We start from the raw sequence: 20171 nt of genomic DNA, 5'->3' as shown, positions 1-20171 counted from the left end.
GTTGGCTTTCTGTGCAGTTTTGATGCCATTGTGACACCGAGAAACTTTATTTCAGGAACTGCTCATATCAACATCAGAACTTAAGGAAATGTCTGAGTACTACTTTGATGGAAAAGGGAAAGCCTTTCGACCAATTATTGTGGCGCTAATGGCCCGAGCATGCAATATTCATCATAACAACTCCCGGTAAGCTCTTCTGTTCATTCCTTTTTTGTTTTTATATTTGGGAAGTCTTTCTTCCCAAGGTTACTGTTTCTTTCCCATTTGAGAATTAGCATATACCTGCTGGGCGCGGTGGCTCACGCCTATAATCCCAGCATTTTGGGAGGCCGAGGTGGGCAGATCACGAGATCAGGAGTTTGAGACCAGCCTGGCCAACGTGGTGAGATTCCCATCTCTACTGAAAATACAAAAAAAATTAGCGGGGCGTGGTGGCGGGTGCCTGTAATCCCAGTACTGGGGAGGCTGAGACAGGAGAATCGTTTGAACCTGGGAGGCGGAGCTTGCAGTGAGCCGAGATCACACCATTGCTCTCCAGCCTGGGCGACAGAGTGAGACTCTTGTCTTAAAAAAAAAAAAAAAAAGTAACATGTACCTAAAAATTCACTTTGTGATGTTTAGATTCTGACTTTAAGTCACTAAAGTCACTCTGGAATCTAGTGTGGCATCTTTTTTTAAAGGACCTTTTAATGCTCATGAAAGAAAAACTTTAGCTGCAAATTAACATTTTTAAAAAATTTCAGAGCCAAATTTGGGTTTCTTGTTAGGAAGCAAAAAATATAATACTAGGACAGGTGGATACATTTAATCATTATACACAGGGAACAAAGATTGATTGCTCTAAAGTGATAAGTGCACCGTTATGCTGGGCAGCAAATGCATACACTGGGGTGGCAGCCTTCTGTGACCTTCTGAATTGTACAGAAGCAAAATCATCTTTAAAGAAGACATTTTGAGCCTGGACGAGGTGGCTTATACCTGTAATCTCAGCACTTTGGGAGGCCAGTGCAGGAGGATCGCTTGCGCCCAGGAGTTTAAGACCAGCCTGAGCATCACAGCAAGACCCTGTCTCTACGAAAAATTTTAAATTAGCCAGGCATGGTGGCATATGCCTGTAGTCCCAGCTACTCGGGAGGCTGAGGCAGGAGGATTGCTTGTGTGCAGGAGTTGGAGGCTGCAGTGAGCCGTGCTTGCACCAGTACACTCCAGCCTGGGTGACAGAGCAAGACCCTGTCTCCAAAAAGAAAGACTTTTTTTGGTTATTGGTCCTCAACTCTTACGTTTTGAATATATATAAAAGTTGTAAATATTAAAAAAACCTGCAATGTTTCAATGTAAAGGAAATCTTAAAAGGTAAAAGCCTTTCCCTAGTATCTGGCCTGGCAATCGCCTCCTTCTCTCTTCCCGTCCATTCTGTATTTGGTCATTCAAGATAGTAACATATAATTTTGTGTTCAGCTTTGTTTACTTACCATTGTATTTTAAACTCTTTCGCACATTGCTGAAATGTCTTTGTAATTAGGCCAGGTGTGGTGGCTCACACCTGTAATCCCAGCACTTTGGGAGGCCAAGGCAGGTGGATCACTTGAGGTCAGAAGTTCGAGACCAGTCTGGCCAACGTGGTGAAACCCGTCTCTACTAAAAATACAAACATTAGCTGGGCGTGATAGTGCATGCCTGTAGTCCCAGCTACTCGGGAGGCCGCGGCAGAAGAATTGCTTGAACCTGGGAGGCGGAGGTTGCAGTGAGCCGAGATTGCACCACTGCACTCCAGCCTGGGCAACAGAGCTAGACTCAGAAAAAACAACAACAAGAAAAGTATAGGAGTTGATTCCTTTGCAGACAGAATCAGCCTCATCCTGGCATGGAGGGTGCTGAAGAAGGTGCACACGCCACAGTCACAAGCCCTGCAGCCCTCTTGCTCTCACTGAGGTTCTTGTGCTTGACCTTGCACTCATGCATGAAATGATGACCATCTGCTCATCAAAATCTCCACCTTAGTGAGTGTCCCTTACTGTAGACTGTACTTCAAAGATCCGTTTTAATAGTGATTATGGACATATCCAAAGTGCCGTCTCCTAGGTGAAAGACAAAACCGTGTCCTTTGGTAGCAACCTTCTTACCTAACAGCAGCAGCAGTGGCTGGCTCAGTGACGCAGAACACACACAGAAACAGGAATGGTTCTCGAGTTGTTAGTGGCCTGACCTTTGGGATCACTGGAGCCAGTCAGTGCTAAATGACTGTTTTGTTACAGTCTTTCCAGGGATAAGCTTTGGTAATTTCCTTAGTTTTTATAGTGCTATAAAAGTTACCTCCTCTGAATACAGGATTGTTATCACACCTGGACTCTCAACCTGTTATCTAATGTGAAAACTGTGTCTTCTAATTTGACCCTCTAAACATCTAGTTCAGCTTTGAAAACTGGACTAATGTAATTCAATGCCATTGACTATTTGCAACATTGGTATCAACAGATCTCTGTGCAGCACAATTTGGGTAGTCTGTTATCCTGATTGCTGGCAATGATATTCACTTCCTAGAGCTAAAAGGAATGGATGGTGCCAAGATCCAGGTGCCATTGATAACAGTGTCTTCAATGAGGCTGCTGAGCAGGCTAGGTTTGGCTTGTCTGAGAAACATGCAGACACCATAACTGTGCTGCATTCAGTGAGTGAAGCATTTTATAGAAATCCATTTATCATAAAGGTTTTTTTTTTTTTTTGAGACAGAGTCTCACCCAGACTGGAGCACAGTGGCGCGATCTCAGCTCACTGCAGCCTCAACCTCCTGGGTTCAAGCGATTCTTCTGCCTCAGCCTCCTGAGTAGCTGGGATTATAGGCGTGTGCCACCACGACTGGCTAATTTTGTATTTTTTGTAGAGACGGGGTTTCACCGTGTTGGCCAGGCTGGTCTCAAACTCCTGACCTCAGGTGATCCACCCACCTCAGCCTCCCAAAGTGCTGAGTTTACAGGCGTGAGCCACTGTGCCTAGCCCATAAAGCTCTTTTTTGATCTGGGTTCTTTAATAAAATGAGCTTGTGTTTTGCCGAGCTCTGTTGCAAGTTAGGTTCTCCGGGAGGCAGACTCTGAGATGAAGTTTAAAGGACGGGATGTTCATTCGGGATTATCCCTTGGGATTACTGACACCTGAGCCGGGGGGAGAGGAAACAGGACTGGGGAGCAGGAGAAGCTGAGCTGCAATCAACAGCCTGAAACGCCCTCTAGGGGGTGCAGGTAGAATGGCCCTTCATCTCTCAGTGCTCGAATGTGGGCTGCCTCCTGAAGGAGCACAGCCTATGGTGAGAGGACTCTTTGTAGCTGAGGCAGTCCTTGAAGAGGCTAAGGAATGAAGGCCAACAGGTACCAACCATACCTGGTACAGCAGCTGGGGCAGAGTCGTACACTCACAGGGGGTCTGGGGGCATGTCTCAGAATCCACCACAACTCTGTTTTCTGGACATGTCAAGTCTAAGTCATCTGTTGCGTGGACTCAGTCTCAAAAAAAAAGTTTTGAAAATAATGAAATGTCTTCACAATTACATCATATAATCTATTGCTGGAAATTCCAGTAGACTGTAATGTACTAATACATTTCCCTAGTGTTGAACATTTGTATTATATTTCCCCTTCTCAGTAGATATTTAAGGAATGCCTAAGGTTTGTCAGCACTGAATTAAATGACGCTGTAAGAATGAGTGTCAGATATTGCTTCTTAGTGACTGCTCACCTCTGCCCACAGCTTTCTCTGCCCTGCTGCTGGTCCTGCCTTGTCCAGCACATTGTCCATGCCCAGGGCTGGCTGCCACTTTAGCTCTGCCTTTCAAAGAGCTCACAGTATATTTGTAGCAAGCAGTGAAATCTCTGGCATTGACCCTTAACCGTCATCAGGATCACTTTCACTTTACCGGAAGCAGAGCAGCAAAAACGCTCCCTCTGAAGCAGACCTGAAATAACATCTCCTGTGGTCCAGAGCGGAGTTCCTCAGCCTCGAGACTGTTGAGACTGTGGGCCACATTGTTCTTTATTGAGGGTCAGTGGGGCTGCCATGTGCATTATAGAATGTTTAGCAGCATTGCATGCTCTGCTAGATGCCCCTGAGTTGGTAACAATCAGAAATGCCTCCAGACACTGCCAAATGTCCCACGGTCCCACACAGCACAGAATCACCCCTGGTTGAGAATCACTGGCCTAGAGAGTGTGTTTATCTTTTTAATTTCCCTCTTAATTCATAATACACTTCATTGCTCTCAGAAATAAACATGGGAAGGAAATTTTTTTTTAAGTACTATCACCCACTGTCCCCATAATTGGAAGTTTTTCATTTTCTTTTTTTTTTTTTTTTTTGAGATGGAATCTCGCTCTGTCGCCCAGGCTGGAGTGCAGTTGCACAATCCCAGCTCATTGCAACTTCCACCTCCCGGGTTCAGGCAATTCTCTTGCCTCAGCCTCCCAAGTAGCTGGGATTACAGATGCACGCTACCACACTCAGCCAATTTTGTATTTTTCAGTAGAGATAGGGTTTTGCCATGTTGGCCAGGCTGATCTCAAACACCTGGCCTCAGGTGATCCACCGGCCTTGGCCTCCCAAAGTGCTGGGATTACAGGTGTGAGCCACCGTGCCCGGCCAATTGGAAGTTTTTTCAGTCTGCCTTATGGAAACTGTATAAATGGTTAGTTGCAGAAAACGTGGGAGAATATAACAAAAGCCATTGCTAGTTTAAGTAGTAAGTTCACTACTGCCCTCTCCAGGGATGTCTGAACTGCAGCCTCGTTCTCCCTGTGAGTGATTGGAGCAGGGCTTGGGAAAGTCACAGTGCAGAGATGGTGTCCAGCATGGGGACAAGTCACGGTTTTGGCGTGGGTTTGGGTGGTACAGTACCTTAGCAATTCTGCTCTCCAAGCCCCAGCTTCCTGACAATACTTGCTTTCTGCAGACTCTTCTGGATCAGGCACTTAAAGGACTAAATATGTAGGTATTATTTCCATGCCACTTAAGAAGAAGGGACAAGGCTTCTGGAGAGCTGGGCCATTTGTAATTTTGCTTTTGGTGAGAAAGGCTTAGGAAAGTAGGAGGAAACGGCAGCTAAAGATTCAGGAGCAGCACCATCTATGTTCAGTGCCAGCAGAGGCCCCTCCAGCCTCAGTGGCCCCAGATCAGTGAACCTGACAGGCTCGCTTGTTGGTGATGTCATAATTGAGGGAGACCACTTTAAACCTTTGACAATCAAAGTTTAATGGCTCCTAGGAGGCTTATCAGACACTGTGTCTTTTTTTTTTTGCTTCTGAGATATATATTAAATTGGGGATTTCTTGCCAGGCGCAGTGGCTCACACCTGTCATCCCAGCACTTTGGGAGGCTGAGGCAGGCAGGTCACGAGGTCAGGAGATAAGACCATCCTGGCTAACACGGTAAAACTCCGTCTCTACTAAAAATACAAAAAAATTAGCTGGGCCTGGTGGCATGCACCTGTAGTCCCAGCTACTCCGGAGGCTGAGGCAGGAGAATCGCTTGAACCCGGGAGGTGGAGGTTGTAGTGAGCCAAGATCACGCGATTGCACTCCAGCCTGGCAACAGAGCGAGACTCCGTCTCAAAAAAACAAAAACAAAACAAAACAAATGAGGGATTTTTAAAACAAAACTTTGGAGGGGGTTTTAATAAACGATAGAAGGTATATCTTAAGAAACAGCAAGAGGGAGAAACGACTACTTACTGATTTTTATATTTTCCTTTATTAAGCTTTTCAGTTGTCCATTAAATGTTCCCTGCTAGATTACGGGGAGTTCTTAACTTGAGATTCAGGGGAGTTGTGGGGTATCTGTAAACCACTTGACGTTGTATGCAGTATTTTGTGTATATTTGGATTTTTCTGGGGAAGGGTTTCTATGGCTTATAGTTTATTCTCAAAGGGAAGTAGGGCCCTGAAAAGCTCAGGACCCCGTGTTTGTTTTCTTTCTGAATCTTGCTAACCATGGTGTCTGGGTAGAGAAAGTAGGAATCCACACAATAGGTAATTCAGACTTGACACGTCCAGAAAACAGAGTTGATACCAATTTTGCAAACAGTCAATGGCATTGAATTACATTAGTCCAGTTTTCAAAGCTGAACTAGATGTTTAGGGGGTCAAATTAGAAGACACAGTTTTCACATTAGATAACAGGTTGAGAGTCCAGGTGTGATAACAATCCTGTATTCAGAGGAGGTAACTTTTATAGCACTATAAAAACTAAGGAAATTACCAAAGCTTATCCCTGGAAAGACTGTAACAAAACAGTCATTTAGCACTGACTGGCTCCAGTGATTTCAAAGGTCAGGCCACTAACAACTCTAGAACCATTCCTGGTTTCTGTGTGTGTTCTGCGTCAGCCACTGCCAGCCACTGCTGCTGCTGTTAGTTAGGCAAGAAGGTTGCTACCAAAGGACATGGTTTTGTCTTTCACCTAGGAGACGGCACTTTGGATATGTCCGTAATCACTATTAAAGCAGATCTTTGAAGTACAGTCTACAGTAAGGAACACTCACGAAGGTGGAGATTTTGATGAGCAGATGGTCATCATTTCATGCATGAGTGCAAGGTCAAGCACAAGAACCTCAGTGAGAGCAAGAGGGCTGCAGGGCTTGTGACTGTGGCGTGTGCACCTTCTTCAGCACCCTCCATGCCAGGATGAGGCTGATTCTGTCTGCAAAGGAATCAACTCCTATACTTTTCTTGTTGTTGTTTTTTTGAGTCTAGCTCTGTTGCCCAGGCTGGAGTGCAGTGGTGCAATCTCGGCTCACTGCAACCTCCGCCTCCCAGGTTCAAGCAATTCTTCTGCCTCGGCCTCCCGAGTAGCTGGGACTACAGGCATGCACTATCACGCCCAGCTAATGTTTGTATTTTTAGTAGAGACGGGTTTCACCACGTTGGCCAGACTGGTCTCGAACTTCTGACCTCAAGTGATCCACCTGCCTTGGCCTCCCAAAGTGCTGGGATTACAGGTGTGAGTCACTGTGCCCAGCCTAGGCACTCCTACACTTTCCTTGCCCATGCCCAGTTTGAAAGAACTGAATGCTGGTTAGTCCATAGTACCCTGGACCCTATAGAGAAAGCTCTGCACAGAGCAACCTGGATAAGTTGTAGATCCAGATATCGTCATAGGGGTCTCTCTCCACATATCCCAAGATTCAGAAGCTCTTGTAAGTGCTGCTTCACTAGCAAGCAAATAAGCAAGAGCGTGGACCCCACACCATTTATGATGCAACTTTGCAGACATCCATTATATCCACAACTAAATCCGAAAATATTCAAGTGTTGCTGCTTTTAGATACCAATTATTTTCTCTTGACATTAAAATGCTAACAAATCTATGACTGTTATGATCAAGTTAAAACAATTCCCACTGAAGAGAGAGATTTTACTCTGAGCCTTACGTGTTTCTTTAGGTTTGAGCAGTGGCTGGGGAGGATGGCCTTGAAGTTGGAGCTCACAGGCTTCCTCCCTGCAGGGCCATTCCTTAGATTGGAGGTGCCCTTGATATGAATCCCTCCCTACACACTGGGGGTTTACTTGCAATTTAAGACTTCACATTTTATATTAATATGAACAGGGAAAATATATTTTGTAAAACTGCATGTAAATCTCATAAAGAATTCACAGGTAGGGTCATTATATTATTCTATCTATTTTTAGGTATGTTTGAAACTCTTCATTATTAAAAAAAATTTTTTTTGGCCGGGTGCAGTGGCTCACGTAATCCTGGCACTCTGGGAGGCCAAGGCAGGTGGATCATGTGAGGTCATGAGTTTGAGACCTGCCTTGCCAACATGGCAAAACCCCGTCTCTACTAAAAATACAAAAATTAGCTGGACATGGTGGCACACGCCTGTAATCTCAGCTACCTGGGAGGCTGAGGCAGAAGAATGACTAAAATTAAGGAGGCGGAGGTTGTAGTGACTCAAGATCGCGCTCCTGCGCTCTACCTAGCCTGGGGGAAAGAGCGAGACGCCATCTCAAAAAAAAATAATGATAATTTTTTAAATCTAATGAAGCGGGGAAGAAAAGTCCTGAGAGGCATGCTGAATCGTAGCATACTCTTGCAGGTGTGAAGTACAGAGGACGTAGCCAACTCTCAAGGCCAAGGGCCTCATTTTCCATGCTACCTTGCCTGTCACCTCTCCCAGATCCTGGGAAAATGTGACCACTATTTCACAGTAGGAAGTAGAAACGGTGCCCAGTTTTTTGAAGGCTTGATTCAGTTTGGCATTTTGGAGATGTCATCTTAAGGACAGTGTGAGGTTTTTCTGTAATCTGTGCATTTTGGTCATCCGTCCCACCCTCATGTTATGGATAAGCAGTGGCAGCATTTTCAAGATTTAAGCTGACACACACTAAAGCCAACCTGTATAAAAAAATACATCAAGTAAAACTATGGAGCATCTGAAATACGATGTATAGTCTACGTGGAGACTGTGTTACAGTACCAGATAACATTTCCAGTTTCATCCTGATTTCATCAGTCAACAATGTAGCCATGCAAAATGACATTTTTTATTCTCTTTTCTAAGTTATTTATTATTATTTTTTATGGAGACAGAGTCTCACTCTACCCCCAAGGCTGGTGCAGTCTCGGCTCACTGCAACCTTCACCTCCCGGGTTCAAGCGATTCTCCTGCCTCAGCCTCCCAAGTAGCTGGGATTACAGGCACCCACTACCATGCCCGGCTAATTTTTGTATTTGTAGTAGAGATGTGGTTTCGTCATGTTGGCCAGGCTGGTCTCGAACTCCTGACCTCAGGCAATCCTCCCGCCTCAGCTTCCCAAAGAGCTGGGATTACAGGCATAAGCCACCACGCCAGGCACAAAATGACATTTTTAGATGGGTATATAGTGGTCTATGAAATTTCAAAATATTTTAAGAAATCTTTGTTGTAATAATAGCTTCAGAATACCAAAACAACTCTAGTATCTTGGTGAGTGCTGCCAATTTCATTGCAGCTTCTCAGCAGGAGCCCCGTCTGCTGATGCAATTTATGATAATGGAAGTGGTGCCCAACTTCTGAATGCATGAGAAAGGCTAGACCTTACCTGTTGTTTTAAGGTAAGGTCTACTACTAACTAGTAGGAGGTGTCTAATTTATTAGACTGAAATTCACTTGTAAAAATATTCTTATAAATAGCCTTTATATTTAAAAAAAAAAAACTGTAAATGTCTATATCTTTTCCTGTGCATTCAACTCAAAGAAGATAGGGCCTAGTAAATTTACCTGAAAAATATTTAAGTATTCTAATGTAAAAACTGAATCTCACTGAGGGATTCAGGTGGCTTAAAAGGCACCTGAACCTCTATTTTCTCATTTACTGAAGTGGTTTATTGGGGTTTTTGGTTTTTTCTTTTTTTTTTTGGGACGGAGTCTGTGTCACCCAGGCTGGAGTGCAGTGCAGTGGCGTAATCTCAGCTCACTTCAACGTCCGCCTCCCAGCTCAAGTGATTCTCCTGCATCAGCCTCTCAAGTAGCTGGGATTACAGATGCACACCACTAATGCCCAGCTAATCTTTGTATTTTAAGTAGAGACGGAGTTTCGCCATGTTGTCTAGGCTGGTCTCGAACTCCTGACCTCAAGTGATCTGCCCGCCTCAGCCTTCCAGAGTGCTGGGATTACAGGCAGGAGCCTGTAACTGTGCCTAGACTACGGAAAGTGGTTTTTATATGCTAATTTGTCCCTACCCTCCACTGCTTTTGTTTTAATACTTCCCCCTTGGAAGAATCTGTTGTGATCTAGACATATTAAGAAGTTGTAACTGAAATACTAATAAAGAATGAGGCCAGGCGTGGTGGCTCACACCTGTAATCCCAGCACTTCGGAAAGCCGAGGTGGATGGATCACCTGACTTCAGGAATTCAAGACCAGCCTCGTCAACATGGTGAAACCCTGTCTCTACTAAAAATATAAACATTTGCTGGGTGTGGTGGTGTGTGCCTGTAATGCAAGCTACTCGGGAGGCTAAGGCAGGAGAATGGTTTGAACCCGGGAGGCAGAGGTTGTAGTGAGCCGAGATCACGCCATTGCACTCCAGCCTGGGCAATAAGAGCGAAACTCTATCTCAAAAAAAACAAAAAAGAATGAGTAGCACTGTAGACACGATTTCCAGGCTGAGAGCAGTTGGAAGGGTCTAGGGTTTAGTTCCAGGGCTGCTGATAAGAGGAGCCAGCATGACATCATATTGTAAAATTGTATGTAAAGCAAGATCGAAAGCTTTTCTCATGCTGATTTAGTGTCAATCGTTAAATTCCAGCACTTTTATGTAGTTATACTTCATTTTTCATTGCTTTCTGCCGGGTCTGAGGAATTGGAATGAGCATTACCTTGTGCAGATGTTCAGATTCGATTTTTAAATAAAAAGTCATATTTCAGAATCCCTCCCCCTTCTTTCGCCTGTAAGATGTAACCTGATGATATTTGAAAATAAGCATTTGGAGTAAGTGCAACATTTGGTTACTGCGTGTTTAAATCAGGCATATGTTTTAGGTTCCAAATGGTTATTTCCCCGGTTTGATTTTCTTGAAATTTAGTTTTTAAAAATTCCCATAGATGGCCGGGCGCGGTGGCTCACACCTGTAATCCCAGCACTTTGGGAGGCCGAAGCCGGCGGATCACAAGGTCAGGAGATCAAGACCATCCTGGCTAACACAGTGAAACCCTGCCCCTATTAAAAATACAAAAAATTAGCCAGGCGTGGTGGCGGGCGCCTGTGGTCCCAGCTACTCGGGAGGCTGAGGCAGGAGAATGGCGTGAACCCGGGAGGCGGAGCTTGCAGTGAGCCAAGATCAGGCCACTGCACTCCACAGCCTGGGCGCCTGGGTGACAGAGCAAGACTCTGTCTCAAAGAATAAATAAATACATAAATAAGTAACAAAAATAAAAATTCCCATAGATGATGGTGGTAATAATGATTAAAATAAAATGGGGGACATTCTCTCTGAACTGTAAAATTCATATTTACATACTATCTTCTTGAGCCTACTTATCCTATACTTTGCGTTAAATTTGGGAAATAAAAGTTTAAATTTCTAATGAGAAGGTTAAATGTGAGTTGGAAGAAAGTTTTACAAACATCTTCTGTTGGTTACTGAGATTGTCATACTAAATGTTTAATTTCAGACATTACTACGCGGGCCGCGGTAATCCGTGGCCTGTAATTACTAGGCCTGTAATCCGCACTTTGGGAGGCCAAGGCGGGCGGATCACTTGAGGTCAGGAGTACGAGACCAGCCTGGCCAACGTGGTGAAACCCCATCTCTACTAAAAATATACAATTTAGCTGTGTGGGGTGGTGTGTATCTATAGTCCCAGCTACTCGTGGAGGCTGAGGTGGGAGAATCACTTGAACCTGGGAGGCGAAGGTTGTGGTGAGCCAGGATGGCACCACTGCGCTCCAACCTCAGCAACAGAGCGAGACCCTGTCTCAAAAAAAAAAAAAAAAAAGTATTAAAAGCTTTGAACATTGAGACAGTTGAGTCTTTAAAATACTTTTTAAAAATGCTTCCCACCTCTCTTCCCTATCCACCCCAAAATTTAATTGTAAACTTACAAACTTAAACATCTGACCAAGAACGCTATCATACAGATGATTCTTCAGCCCAATAAGATCAGCCAGACTTCTGATCGTTTACTGCATTTTTGGTTAATTTTACAGTTTCTACTTCTTTAATGCGGAATTCATAAAATGTAGTTGTGGCAGGGTTTCTCATACGTTTGTATATGTATAGAAATGGCTCTATCATGAAGCCAGAGTTTTTATACTGTTTCTCTTAGAGAAATAACATTCTTTATCCTAGATCCGATGTCCAGTTTTCACAAGCTGATTGCTGAGAAGGTTCTAGGCGGCGTCTGTTAAAAAAGCATTGCTTTCTGTTAATTAGACATGTGCAAGCCAGCCAGCGCACCATAGCCTTAATTGCAGAAATGATCCACACTGCTAGTCTGGTTCACGATGACGTTATTGATGATGCAAGTTCTCGAAGAGGAAAACACACAGTTAATAAGATCTGGGGTGAAAAGAAGGTATGGTTTTTTTGTTTTTTTTTAAATCTCTCTTACTGAATCACACGCTTTTTGGACCGCGTTTGTTTCTCAGATTTGTCTCATTAAAAATACGTTTGCTCAAATGTAATGTGGTCTTCTGAATTTCAAAAAAGTATTCATGTCTTGTCTATATACAGATATTTGATAAATAAATAATAAAAAATACCATGGAAAAATAAACTTAGTATTTCTAATAGAATTCCTTTGGTTATGAGGAAAGGGATTTTCATGGGTATCCAAAAAGTGTATTTCATGAGGAATCAAACATTTTACTTTTGGGCTTAGATTACCCAGATTCAGTTTAATTTTTTAAACATTTGTTTGAGTGCTGCATATAAATGTCAAAGCAAACAAAACTAAAGAAAAAGGAAAAAGAAACCTCAGAGAGATACTGTTCTACCATGAAAATTCTGTCTTTTGAGATAGAAGTTCTGTAATTGGATTTAGTTTGTATATGTATATATTAAAGCGTATTTCTATATTATTAGCATTGGAAATATGGGAAACAGGGACTTTGGTTTAAGGATGCATAGATTCTGGGTTAAAGGATGAGAGTAAAGTTGAACAGATGAGAATGAAAATGCACAGGCATCCATCACCATCACCACACACGTGCCTCCACTGAAGAGCAAACAAAAAGTTTGTGCAGGCCAGGCACAATGGCTCATGCCTGTAATCCCAGCACTTTGGGAGGCTGAGGCGGGTGGATCACCTGAGGTCAGGAGTTTGAGACCAGCCTGGCCAACAGGGCAAAACCCCGTCACTACTAAAAAAACAAAAAAAATTAGCCAGCATGCGCCTGTAATCCCAGCTACTCAGGAGGCTTAGGCAGGAGAATCACTTGAACCTGGGAGGAGGTTGCAGTGAGCCGAGATTGCACCACTGCACTCCAGCCTGGGCAACAGAGTGAGACTCCATTTCAAAAAAAAAAGTTAGTGCAAACAGAACTACCCCACCTTCACCTCCTTTTCTCTCACAGATTTATAGTATTCCTGGTTCATTCCTATTTTCCGTATTAAAAGAAGATGTATACACACACACACACACACACACACACACACATATATATGTTTATTATTATCTTCACATGCTGGTGTTATTTGAACATAAATGACTTTGTTTTGAAATCGAGTCCTGCAATTTCATTTATATGCCTTTTATTTCAAATTTTAGATGGAAAGGTTTTACGTCCTGTTGACTAAATTCTATACATCACAATGTTGGCCAAAAAAGCAGATGGCGTTTTGATTTGGAGAGGACGTGGGTAACTCTATGACCCGTCCCTGCAATCAGCTGTGTCTGTTTTCAGGCAGGGCCAGTCCTAAAGCCTTATTTGGAACCTTGGGTGGGGGAAGAGGATCAAGAGAACAAATGATGGTCTCCACCTTGGCTAGCCTCTGTGTGTCTGCCTCTGCCATTAGGCGCCTCTTTCTGAGGGCAGGCCAAGGATACATATGCTGCTCTCACCTGCCTCTTTCAGTTCTGACGGCCATCTGCTTAGCACAGGGCTACTTGCCAGTTCCTACCTGTTTCTGCCTCTGACCCACAAATGCTATGTTACTGGTACAAAAACCCACACACACTGTGTCCTCCCGGTGAGCCCTTGTTAGGCCTGGCCTGGGCTGCCTATCTCTTCTTTCCTTTAACTCCCACCCCTGGCTGTCCACAGTCCTGTGGCTTCCATGTCATATGCTGGACCTTTTGGTCTCTAGGATCCCCCCAGCCAGGAGAAGAAAGAAGTAAAAGCCAATGGATCCTGAGCCCTGAGCTGCTAATGATGTAGGGGCTGGGTGGGAGAATATAAATGGGTACCTATATATCATAATTTGTAAAATGACTTTATAAGCATATACTTACATCAGGATGTCTTACATAATATGTATATTATATAAAGTGGTGATTAATTGGTAAACACACTGAACATCACTATTTTAGATACCAAAGAACTAAGACGATAAGTACCTAAAATAGTTGTGTTGAAAATTCTAATTACTACAGAATATAACACTTACGGCCGGGCATGGTGGCTCACGCCTGGAATCCTAGCACTTTGGGAGGCCAAGGCAGTTGGATCGCTTGAGGCCAGGACTTCGAGACCAGCCTGGCCAACATGGTGAAACCCCATCTCTAGTCTAAATACAAAAATTACCTGGGCGTGCTGGTGTACGCCTATAATCCCAGCTACTCATGAGGCTGAGGTGGAAGGATCGCCTGAACCCAGGAGGCAGAGTCTGCAGTGAGCTGAGATCGTGCCACTGTACTTCAGCCTGGGCAACAGAGCAAGACTCTTTAAAAAAAAAAAAAAAGAATATAACATATATATCTTTAAATATGCAAATTAATATACACAGAGCATATTTGATTATAGCATATAATTCAACTATTTATGCAGTAATTTATAACTAGTTGCTAATACAGTGTAGACATCCATCACAGTCTAAAGAAGACTGGAAAGATGTTGATTGCTTAGTGTTCAATGGAAAAAAAATTTTTTTTTGTCTGGGAATGAGGGGCAGTGTCACATAGTACAAAAAGCATTTCACTTGGAGCCAAAATTCTTTGGTTTAATTTTCATTGAAAATAACATGTTTCGTGCCATGCTCTGGGGTGTGCTCGGTACTAGCTGAGGTGATTCCTAATCCGAGCTTCCACTCCACCCCACCCTCCCCGTTGACCTGGGAGCATAGAGACTAGAGCATCACTGACTGGTATGCAAGATGTGATGGTCGCAGCATGCACGGGTGTTGTACTCACAGAAAAGGGAGGCATCTGACCAGACTTTAGGGATCGGGGGGGACTTCTTAGAGGTGGCATCTGAACTAATTATTCAAATAAGTCCACTCAGTGAAGAAGGGGGCAGAACTTTTTGAGCAGGAGGAACAGTAAGTGGAAAGGCATAAGGGAAGAGTGAACATCCAGTGTAGTGAAACTGAAGGCAGCTGCATTTTGGTGGGGCTGGTGGGTGAAACTGCTCTCCCTCTCCAGGCATTGATTTCTTCAACTGTCAACTGGGGAGATGGACATGGTCATCTCTGAGAGCCAGTCCAGTTCGAGCACTGTCCCAAATCTGTAACCGATTGTTACGAACTGGGAAGAGTGACATGGTCATCTCTGAGAGCCAATCCAGTTCAAACACTGTCCAAATCTGTAGCTGATTGTTACGGACTCCTGTTGAGGAAGAGGAAGGTAAAAACACCCACATCCAAGATGAGCCCCCACTTCCACAAAGCTTCCTTCCCGTCAGGTTCATCGTTGGCTCTGCTGCTCTGATAAATTTTTCTGAACGTTTTGTTTTCCCCCTGTCTTTTTCTAGGCTGTTCTTGCTGGAGATTTAATTCTTTCTGCAGCATCTATAGCTCTGGCACGAATTGGAAATACAACTGTTATATCTATTTTAACCCAAGTTATTGAAGATTTGGTGCGTGGTACGTTGATTCTGATTTTTCTTCTTTGTTATTCAGTCCTGGTGTGTAGCTAGGCAATAAAACCACCTCTCAAATGATTCTTTTCCTTCTTTATAGGTGAATTTCTTCAGCTTGGGTCAAAAGAAAATGAGAATGAAAGATTTGCACACTACCTTGAGAAGACCTTCAAGAAGACTGCCAGCCTGATAGCCAACAGTTGTAAAGCAGTATGTACGTTCTGTCTTTCTTCAAGTTAAAGCCTCGTAGCTCTTTTTTGGGAGCTAATTCTCCTAGAAAATATTTCAGTGAAGAATCTTAAAATAGTATCCAAAAATCCCAAGAGGTTAAGGAGGAAAAGAATGACATCCCCAAACAGTAGAGGACTTCTGCTCTGTTTTCATTTTTGCTATCTTCTTTTGGTATGCAGGTGTTAACTTTTCATCTTTTCTTCCCAAGAACTGAATCAAAATAAGCTTTCCTGCGCCTTCCCCAGTCTGATTGCCAAACTGTGTATCATTTTGAACAATTTACCGTAATTTCTCTAATGATTGATGTCACACACGCTCTCTCTGACACTTTACCTTTTAAAAATGAAGTGCTCTGTTCTTTAATATAATATTTACCCAGGAAAAGATATCTATTAGATTGTACTAGCATTCTATATACTTTTTTTTTTTTTTTTGGAGACAGAGTCTTGCCGTGTGGCCCAGGCTACAAAGCAGTGGTGTGATCTTGGCTCACTGCAACCTCTACCTCCCAGGTTCAGGCAATTGTCCTGCCTCAGCTTCCCTAGTACCTGGGATCACAGGTGTGCACCATCATGCCTGGCTTATTTTTGTATTTTTCGTAGGGTTGAGATTTTGCCATGTTGGCCGGGCTGGTCTCAAACTCCTGGCCTTGAGTGATCCACCTACCTTGGCCCCGCAGAGTGCTGGGATTATAGGCATGAGCCATCGCGCCTGGCCAATCCTTCTAATATTTTACATGAAATATAAACAAGTCGTATTTCTTCAGAGTACAAAGTGAGTATCAGCCATAACTGTTTCTCCCCTTGCTTTCTCCCTGGCCTTCCCTCCACTGTGCATACACTTGTATACATTTTTTTTTTTTTTTAAATGAGTAATGCCTTTAATCTGTAGACAAATATGTGGTATTCATTGTTAGTCCAAGAATGAGAAACAGTCTCTCCATAGAATTGTTTCTCTGCCCATCTCTAAGCCTGACAGATACACAGAGACAAAACCTGGACAAATGACCTTCCCGTGTAATTACAGCCACAAAATAAGGAAGACCTGTAAGGGTCGCATGTCAATTGCTGCCATGATAGACTCCTAAGATAATTAACAGGTAAAGAGAGCTTTTGCTCAGACCTCTCAGGTGAAAAAGTCTCTTGCTGTTAGTGTCTCTGTTTTGAAAAGTGTCAAGAAATGTATAATTGCAAGCCAGAAACGAATGAGGACAATCTTTTCTTCCTAAAAAGACTTAATGGAAACTTTAAGGAATGTGAATTATGTAGAACATGCCAGCCACAGTCTCGACCACTTTTGTCTTTTTATTAAAAGGGCTACTATGTTTTTATTTCCAGGAAATTATGTGGGTCTTTTTTTTTTTAAGTGAGATGGAAGAAAGTACAGACACAAGATGCTAAATAAGAGAATAGCCTATTTTAAATGGGTGTTCTAACACTTTTACAGTAATCCTTTATATATTATCGTGCCCTTGATGGCCCAAATCTCCCTGAAGGTCAGGATCCCTCCTCTTAACACATTAGGATGCCTTAATATTACTTATTAATATTTATCCTTAAGAGGATGTGTTAAGTGAGGCCCATTGATAATTTCACAAGTTTGAGACTGCAAACTTAGAAGCATTAGCATGGCCAGGCGAGGTGGCTCACACCTGTAATCCCAGCATTTAGGGAGACTGAGGTGGAAGGTTTGCTTGAGAACAGAAGTTCAAGACCAACCTAGGCAACATAGCAAGATCCCCTCTCTACTTAAAAATAACATTTAAAAAATAAAGTCTTAGAAGCATTAGTAGTAGTGAGACTGTTGGAATTGGAAACACGAAGACTTACTGTCTGCACCACGCGGACATCCCGCAGGCACAGGGGCCGGCACCAAATTGCAGCTAGCACAGAAATTCACTCAGTGATGGAATCTTACAGATGATCCAAAGAAATGGACCTGAGCCGTGATAGAGAGGTTTCCTCGTGCTCACCGTTTTCTGCTTAAGAAGCCAAAGATAATGCACAGGAATTCTTTTATAAAGATATGCAATTCATTCTTCAAAGATTAGCAACTGAACAGTGAACATGTTAATGTGGCTGGACCCTTATTAAAAATGAAATGTTTCATGCTGCCCACTAGGGGGCATGCTGGCATCGTCCCAGCACTACCTCCTTTTTATGTGATTTATTCCTAAACTCCAGAGCTCTTAGAATAATAAAGCAAAATCATAGTGTGAGCTATTTGAATAAAAGTTTCTATATTTAAGTGCCTATGGGTGGAAATATTCCAGAGGTGTTATGGATTCAAAATGGCTATTTTTATGTACTCTTGGTATTTAAAATGCAAAGCCATGTCAGCTCCAAAGAAATGCATACAAAGCAAATTAGACACACCAAAAAGAGGGGAGGAGGAGAACTGAAAGAGCAGAATTATTACAGAAGAAGAACTAACAGGATTGCAAAATGTATTGAGAATTGGAGGGAAACTTACAAGCTGCATTCTACTAAGGATGCCATTTTCTCGTCTCCCCTCCTTTTTTGAGTGAAAATAATATTAACATCTAAGAGAAGGCTGTCTATGGGGATTGTTTTGTGATTGACTGATATTAAAATAGAATCCATTTTAGGCCAGGCACGGTGGCTCACACCTGTAATCCCAACACTTAAGGAGGCCAGGGCGAGTGGATCACTTTAGTCCAGGATTTCAAGACCAGCCCGGCCAACATGGCAAAACCCCATCTCTACTAAAAATACAAAATATAGCTGGGCGTGGTGGTGCACACCTGTAATCCCAGCTACTTGGGAAGCTGAGGCAGGAAAATCGCTTGAACCCGGGAGGTGGAGGTTGCAGTGAGCCAAAATCACTCCACTGCATTCCAGCCTGGGCAACAGAGTGAGACTCTCTCTCAAAAAAAAAAAAAAAAACAAAAGAAAACAAAACAAAATTCATGTTATTATCAAAAGATGACTTATTTATTTACATACATACTCATGCAAAATACATTTTGTAGCTTAGTAATGAAGACTGTGGCTTGTTCCCCAGAAAATCTGGTGGGAATGAGACCTGAGAGGTCAGGGGGTCTGTCCAGTTGTGCAGCCAGACAGCAGCTGAGCTGGGACTTGAACCCAGAGCTGAGTATGGTAATCCTGCCTTTTCTCTCTCTCTCTCTTTTTTTTTCTCCTGAATTTCTGTTCTCTCCAGGGCTGCTTGTGGCCTGGAATTAATGGGCTGTCTTCCTATTACTTGATTTTCAAAGCCTTCGGTACCACTATGGAATTGCATATTGTGGGTAACGTTAGCAGAACACTCTTTTTTATTTAATTCATTTTTTTGAGACAGTCTTGCTCTGTTGACCAGGCTGGAGTGCAGTGGCACAGTCTCACCTCACTGCAACCTCCACCTCCCAGGTTCAAGTGATTCTCCCACCTCAGCCTCCCGGGTAACTAGGATTACAGACGCCCACCACCACATGCCACACCTGGCCTCTTTTTTTACAATATTCGTATCTATCTCTAGGCCTCATTCAGATCTTGCCACTTGTGAACTGTTATAACAAAAGGGAAAACGTACTTTTCTGTTCCAGCATCCAGTCCAGGATCTCACGTTGCATTTAGTGGTCATGACTCTGTAGTCTCTTGTCATCTACAACAGTATTTCTTTGCCTCTCATTTACCTTGGTATTTGGAAGAGTGCAGGCCAGTTATGTTGTTGAGCCTCTCAGTGGGGCTTCTCTGATATTTCTCAAGATTCGATCCAGGTTATGAATGTTTGGCAAGAATACCACAAGAGCGGTGCCGTCCTCAGCTCCTCACACCAGGAGGTACGTGCTGTCTCTCTGTCCTGCTACCGGTGATGTGTGCCTAGATCACTTGATTAGGATACTCTGGGGCCGGGCGCCGTGGCTCATGCCTGTAATCCCAGCACTTTGGGAGGCTGAGGTGGGCAGATCACCTGAGGTTAAGAGTTCAAGACCAGCCTGGCCAGCATGGTGAAACCCTGTCTCTACTAAAAATATAAAAAATTAGCTGGGCATGGTGGCGGGCACCTGTAATCCCAGCACTTTGGGAGGCCGAGGCGGATGGATTACCTGAGGTCAAGAGTTCAAGACAAGCCTGGCCAACTAAAAATACAAAAATTAGCCGGGCATGGTGGTACATGCCTGTAGTCCCAGCTACTCAGGAGGGTGATGCAGGAGAATTGCTTGAACCCGGGAGGCGGAGGTTGCAGTGAGCTGAGATTGCACCATTGCACTCCGGCCTGGTCAACAAGAGTGAAACTCCATCTCAAAAAAAGAAAAAAAAAAGATACCATCTGCCAGGTTTCTTCAATCTAAAATTACTATTTTAACCTATTTTGGGTGAAGTATTTTCAGATTATGTAAAGATTATTCTGATGGTTGTCAAATGGCTGTTTTTCTATTTTCACCATTTCTTCTATATCACTCTTTACAAGACAGTTGGTATTCTATTTTT

The 20171-nt window shown here is 43.3% G+C and overlaps 1 protein-coding gene across 1 annotated transcript in view; it reads left to right on the top strand.

Annotated features, from left to right (window-relative positions):
• The window catches only part of LOC105501379 (decaprenyl-diphosphate synthase subunit 1), a 50469-nt gene that overhangs the window by 11758 nt on the left and 18540 nt on the right, over window positions 1–20171 (top strand). Inside the window, exons 5-8 of the mRNA XM_011927291.1 lie at window positions 56–186; window positions 11903–12044; window positions 15379–15490; window positions 15587–15696. Of these exons, the coding sequence (XP_011782681.1) occupies window positions 56–186; window positions 11903–12044; window positions 15379–15490; window positions 15587–15696 (495 nt within the window). The remainder of the gene's footprint in view (window positions 1–55; window positions 187–11902; window positions 12045–15378; window positions 15491–15586; window positions 15697–20171) is intronic.

The sequence above is a fragment of the Colobus angolensis genome, unplaced genomic scaffold (genome assembly GCF_000951035.1).
Source record: "Colobus angolensis palliatus isolate OR3802 unplaced genomic scaffold, Cang.pa_1.0 Scaffold707, whole genome shotgun sequence".
NCBI classification, from domain to species: domain Eukaryota; kingdom Metazoa; phylum Chordata; class Mammalia; order Primates; family Cercopithecidae; genus Colobus; species Colobus angolensis.
This window is presented reverse-complemented; position numbering and strand designations above follow the sequence as displayed.